Below are 6,663 nucleotides of genomic sequence, written 5' to 3' on the forward strand. Positions count from 1 at the left end.
ACAAATAGGCCTCTAGGCATTATGCTTCTTTCCTGGTTGCAGGAGGGGTCAGATGGAACAACTTAACCTTTTCCTTAGAAAGGATATCTCAGTATCCCCACAACACCAGACAACTGGAAATTTTACTGAGGTAGAAGTCCTGTAAAATTTAATTAAATTATTTCTCATTCCCTGACAAACAAAAGCTTTACCAACAAGTCCAGAGTGGTTACTATCTATCACTCCTTTGGTTCAATTAACATAATGTTTACAATGTAATGGACTGGCATGATACCTTGTGGAAGAGAAAGGCAATCAAGATGTCTGCAAACTAAGAAATGACACAGGGCTGGAGAGTGGGTATGCCCCTGAGGTAGGACAGTAAAGGTGAATTTCTGAACTTGACAGCTGAAAGAAAATTGCTTCTAGTGGGCCTTTAGAAAATAAAATGGAGAAAAAGACGTTTTCCAGATGAATAGTTGCATACTAGATACCAAGGAGATCTATTAATCTGCACAAACAAAGAACTACATCTGTTATGTCATCTACAATTGGAGACAACACCTGATTAAGCTTATGATAATCAACTCTAATTTTCCAAGACCCATCAATCTGCTGCACAAACCAAACAGAATATTTACATGGGGATGTGGTAGGAACCACTACCCCTACATCTTTCAAGCCCTTGATGGTGGCACTAACCTCTGTGATTTCCCCAGAGATGTGACATTGTTTTGGATTCACTAGTTTCCCCAGTAGAAGTAGCTCTAACGACTACCTTTCACACCATAATAGTCCTCACTCCACTGGTAGGGAACCAATGTGGGGTTCTGCAAAGTGCTAGGTATATCTGTCCCAATTGTGATTCTGGAATTGGAAAAATAATCACAGGGTGTTATATAGGTGCAATAGACCAATTTTGAGTCAGATGTTGGCTAACATTACATTGATCACCTGGTCTTCATAGCCCCCTACTTTGCCTGGAGGGTCACAGTGACATTTTGGATCTCTTGGAATCAATACCAGTTTAGAGTCAGTGTCTAGTAGTCCGATTACTTCATTTTCCCTAAAGGTAGAGGCTTATGTCCCTTTGGGAAAGGATGGGAGGAAGATTAGCAGTAAAACTTTTGGTATTGTACCAGGGTCCTTCCTCAAGGGGATTTTGCCTGCAGTTCATTCAAAGGATTCTGATATGTAAACTGGCTCAGATTTGGGAATTGGTTGAGGGGCAGACTTTTGTACATTTGCTCTGGAATTTTCTGCTTATATAAATAGAGTAAGAACTTGATGGGTTTCCCATCTATTTTCCTTCCAGGAATATCATGATTGATTGGCCAACACCACAGATCTACATGAGGCAAACGTTCTGTTCATTGTTTCTCCTTTACCACCCATTATGGTAAATACAATCACTTTTCCTTTGGAGGTTGAGTGCCACCACTTGGCCCCTGCCACTCTAGGATCCAATAATACCTATTGCATTTAAGTTTTCCAATTGAGAAACTGTGATTCCCATTGTAAGTTCCAACATACAAAGAGCAATGAGAGAGTTCTTCCAGAATGCTTGGTGGCTGTCTCACAAAAGTTTCTGTTTCTTCAAGTATTGGTAAAGGGAAGAATGTAGGAGTTCAGAGTTCCCAGCCTCACCAGGGTCCTCCCACACGTCTCCATCCCGATTTACGGAATTCCATTCCTTCCTATGCAGTGTCCTCACTTTAATTGCAGACACTCTTCAAGCCTTTAAACATTCATTGTAATTAAGCCATTAAGATGGCTTCTGTTTGTTTTTTGGTAACTTTGGCCGCATGACTTTAAAAGAGAAGTGTCATCTTCAAAGCATACTAAGAAACATTTAGATTGGTTGTGTGCTTCTGGAGCTGAGAAATTCAATATCTGAGCTCAAACTTCTCCTTTATTACTTTGTCCAGTGAAGCCAGGAGTAAGCAGCCAACATCATTATATTTCTTAGTTTTCCATAAATATTCAAAAAGTATAAAGTATAGAGGCACTAAACTCCTTGCTTCTCACAACTGGCAAATTAGGAGACTAAAGTGTGTTCACTTCACATATCTCATTAAACAGTTCACTCTATGGATTATCAGTTTTCTCACTGCTACCAGAAGGAGAGTTTTTAGCAACTTTAGGACTAACCAATTTAGAGAGCCAACTCCAGGGACCACAAAACCAACTAAGGAAATTCATTCTTATAATTCTGTTTCTCTTAGAACCACTCCTGGTACCAAAATCTGTATTAGTCAGGAATCTCTAGAGGAAGAGAACCAGCAGGATATGTATATCTATTATTATAAAAGGAAATTTATAAAATTGGCATACACAATCAGAAGTTGGATAGTCCCACAATTTCATTCTACATGCCAGAGACCTAGAGGAATTAGTAACTATTCAGTTCAAGAATCTGGAGCTCCAGAACGAGAGGGACCAATGAATCCCTATCCAAGACTGGAGGCCTAGAAACTCCCTGGAGAATCAACAGTGACAATCCACATGGGAAGAGTGAAGAGCTAGGTCCTAATGTCCATGGTGATGTCGGCAGCAATAGACACAACCACTCAACAAGAATTGAATTTACATCTGCCTTGATTCCCTCCTTCTGTATTTCATCTGGGCCCCTGGTATTAGGCAGTGCCCTCCACATTCAGGGTGTGCCTCTCCCCAGTTTTCTGTCGCATTCTTCAATCTCTCTGGACACATTTGAAAGTCTCTTGATCCTAAGCTTCTCAATCCAATCAAGTCAACCACAGACTAACTATCATATACTATATGACTCCATTTCAAGTCAACCGCAGACTATCATATACTATATGACTCCATTTCAACATTTTTGGAATGACAAAATAGTAGAAATAACACATCAATCATTTGTCAGGGATTACAGCAGGGGTAGGATGAGGAGGAAGTAAATGTGACCATAAAAGGGCAACAAGAGGAATTGTTGATTGTATCATTTTCAGTATTCTGGTCATGATAGTATACCCACTTTTGCAGTATATTGCCATTAGAGGAAACTGGGTAAAGGTACATGAGATGTATTTTCATTATTTCTTACAACATTAAAAATAAGACAACTGTGTTAAAATTAAAAGATAAAACTGCATGCTTTTTTAAAGGAAGCCATGCAGCATTGAATTCAGAAGTCCTGTACTCTAGTATCTCATCAGAAGTCACAGGACCTTGGCTAAGTCATCTCAACTTTCAAAATCCAAGTTTTCTAATTTTTAAAATGTGCAGATTAGATCAACTTGCTCCTGAAATCAAGTTCCAATTATATGATTATTTTATGGGGTTTTATTTCCTAGAAAAGAGTGTCTCCATAAAATACACCTTTACCTAGTTCACTGAAATGGAGTGCATGGAGTTTGTTTTAAATCTGGGAAACCAATCAAACTCAAGTGTGGAGATCTTGCACTTAACCAAGATCAATGTTTGATCACTAATGGGCAGATCTCTAAAAAGTATCCACCACCCAGCCCATGACAGCATTTCTCTAAAATGTTAGAGGTGAAGAGCTAGTTTAAGATTAAATTATAAGACTCTCAGCCTATAAAAGAACCAAAGAAATATTTCCTTTCTAGCTATTTTTGATGTTTTCAGAAAGACAAATTTTCCCAAGTCCATTTCATGAGAGCGGAATAACCCACATGTGTGGCAGGTCCTTTAATCCACTTTAGCTCCTCCAATGTTAGGTTTGGCATAGTTGTTAGGACTAACATGTTTACATGACATTTGGGGCACGTTTCTTCTGGTACTTCTGTCTGTCACCAGCTGATGGGCTCCAAGAGAGTCTGGATATGAATCTGTTGCTCTTCTTGGAATCTAGACTGTAGTATATTACATTCACACAATGGTTTCTTAAAAGTTATTTCCTCTATTAAAAATATACAAGGTCTTGAAAGACATTGAAAGAAACAAAATTATTATTTAAATACCACATGATCTTTGAATTCACAGTTAAATTGTTCTTTTGAGTTCAAATACATAGTGATCTATTCACAAAACACTAGAGTGACATAATTTCATGTGTACCATGCACATCTTGTGAAATATACATAAAACCACAATAAATGAGAGATTGGAAGTGGCTACTCTTGTGAGGCTAAACAATTAACTATGGAAGTCATCTTCTATGTTTGGTGCTGGGAAAACTGGAAATCCATATGATAGAATGAAATTGAACCTCTATCTCTCACCCTGTACAAAACTTAACTCGAAGTGGATCAAGGACCTAGGTTTTAGACCAGAGACCCTACACTTTCCATAAGAAAAATTAGTCTCAACTCTCCATCATGACAGTTTAAGAATTTACTTCCTTAATAGAACTCCAAAAACACAAGAAGTAAAATCACGAATCAATAAATGGGATGGTATCACTTCACAGAAGAAGATACACAATCGATCAACAAATATATGAAAAATTTTCAACATCTCTAGCAATTAGAGAAATGCAAATCAAAACTACTCTAAGATTTTATCTCACTTCAATCAGAATGGTGAATATCAAGAATACAAACAACAATAAATGTTGGCAAGGATGTGGGGGAATGCAAAATGGTATAACCATTATGTAAAACAGTATAGAGATTCCTCAGAAAACTTGGAATTGAACCACCATTTGCCCCAGCTATCCCACTCCTTGGTTTATATCCAAAGGACTTAAAATCAGCATACTACAATGATGCAGCCACATCAGTTCAAATCACAGCAGATCAAATCACAATAGCCAAGCTATGGAACCATCCTACATGTTCTTCAACAGAGGAATGGATAAAGAAATTGTGGTATATATACACAAATGGAATATTACTCAGCCATAAAGAAAAATGAAATTATGGCATTTGCCAGTAAATAGAGGGAACTGGAGAATATCATACTAAGTGAAATAAGCCAATCACAAAAAACCAAAGGCCAAATGTTCTCTCTGCTGTGTGGATGCTAACCCACAACAAGGGAGTGTGGTGGGGGAAGAACAGAAGTCCATTGGAATAGACAAAAGGGAATGAAGGGAAGGAAGTGGGGAGGGGAATAGGAAGAATAGCAGAATTAATTGGGCATAAACTTCCTATTCTTGTATTTGAATACATGACCAGGGTTACTCCCCCACATCATGTATAACCACAAGAATAGGATCTTAATTAGACTAAGTTATACTCCATGTATGTATAATATGTCAAAACACATTCTACTGTGATATACATCTAAAAAGAACAGATAAAATTTAAAAATGTTAAAGTGTAAAACCTGAGCCTACCTGCTGTCCTAAACATAGTTAAGAAGATGGAGAAGAGTGTGAGAATTTGTGTAAGTTGTCATACTTGAGTTCTCCTTGAGAGTGGAAAGAACACAGTTAGAGCTGACTTACATCCTTCATGGCATTTATTCATCACAGATTTTCACTGGTGTCTTCCATTAGCCACCGGCTAAGTAGATGCTAAGAAGAGATACAGACAAATAGATCATGACCTTAACACCAAGTGCTGAGTTCTGTGTAGAGGTAAGTACTAAAAGCTTCAGGGGGACACAGCAAATTATCTAACTCATCCACGTGGAGCTTTCCCAGGCCTGGTGTTGCTTTTAAAACTCTGAATCCTTTGTGAATGGGGACATTCACTTCCTCACATTGTGAATATCACATAGGGGTAGCCATGGCGGCTCCTGTCCTTTCGGTCTGTGTCCGCCGCCTACTTGCGGCCTTCGCCCTGCTGCCCGAGGGCCCTGCACCCGCCCTGGCCGGGCCGCTCAGCACCGTTTCGTGTCGCGCGAGGAATCGATCGAGACCCGGGACTATGCAGCCGACCTTTGCTCTCGCAGGTTCCGGAGTTACACAGTTGTGCCGCCAGTACAGTGACGCACCCCTTTTGACGTTGGAGGGAATCAAGGACCGTGTTTTGTATGTCCTGAAACTCCATGAAATTTTTGATCCAGAAAAGCTTTCGGTAAATTCCCATTTTATGAAAGAGCTGAGCTTAGACAGTTTGGACCAAGTAGAGATTATCATGGCCATGGAAGACAAATTTGGGTTTGAAATCCTGATACAGATGCAGAAAAGTTAATGTGTCCACAAGAAATTGTGATTACACTGCAGATAAGAAGGATGTATATGAATAAAATATCAGACCCCTTTTCCTCACCGAGGACTCAGATGATCCTGGTGAGTGTGTGGACGTGAGAACCCACTCTGGCGTCATCAATGACTTTGACAGAGCAGTTCTTCTGGACTTGTATTTAAATTTTCTAAGTGTACTGCCCTTTGAAAATAAGTCTATAAAACCAATTTTTAAAAAATCACATAGGTCCAAAGGTTTCTAGTTGCTGGGTTATTGTCATACCAAGGAATCTTCTTTAATTTGCAGATAACTCAAAACCAAACTGGTGCCAAGAAGTGCAATTCACTCACCTAGATTGTTCTGTAACCTTCACTACACAGGACAAAGAGGAGGAGGGAATGGGTACACCACAAAAGGGATGATGTGTATCACAGGCCCAGAAGAAAGCTGGCCTGCAGGTCTTCCTATGGGGTGCTCCTCTACATAATGTCACATCTCTACATAGTGACTCTGCCCAGTGCATTCCTCCTTCAGTCCCCAACATAGCAGGTCAGTGGTTTTACAGAAATGTTCCTGAACCATGTTACAAGACAAATGAGAACCTAACAACACTCCCTTGCAA

At 39.4% G+C, this 6,663-nt stretch overlaps 1 protein-coding gene across 1 annotated transcript; it reads left to right on the forward strand.

The window, feature by feature from the left end:
- Positions 1-5,639: 5,639 nt before the first annotated feature.
- LOC306670353 (acyl carrier protein, mitochondrial-like) lies at positions 5,640-6,152 on the forward strand (the record flags this gene model as incomplete). The annotated part of the gene is made up of 1 exon (XM_079155059.1): positions 5,640-6,152. The coding sequence occupies one exon, from the start codon at positions 5,640-5,642 to the stop codon at positions 6,045-6,047; it is 408 nt and encodes a 135-aa protein (XP_079011185.1). The 3' UTR covers positions 6,048-6,152.
- Between the last annotated feature and the right edge of the window lie 511 nt (positions 6,153-6,663).

The sequence above is a fragment of the Sciurus vulgaris genome (assembly GCF_902686455.1).
Source record: "Sciurus vulgaris genome assembly, chromosome: 10".
Lineage (NCBI taxonomy): Eukaryota > Metazoa > Chordata > Mammalia > Rodentia > Sciuridae > Sciurus > Sciurus vulgaris.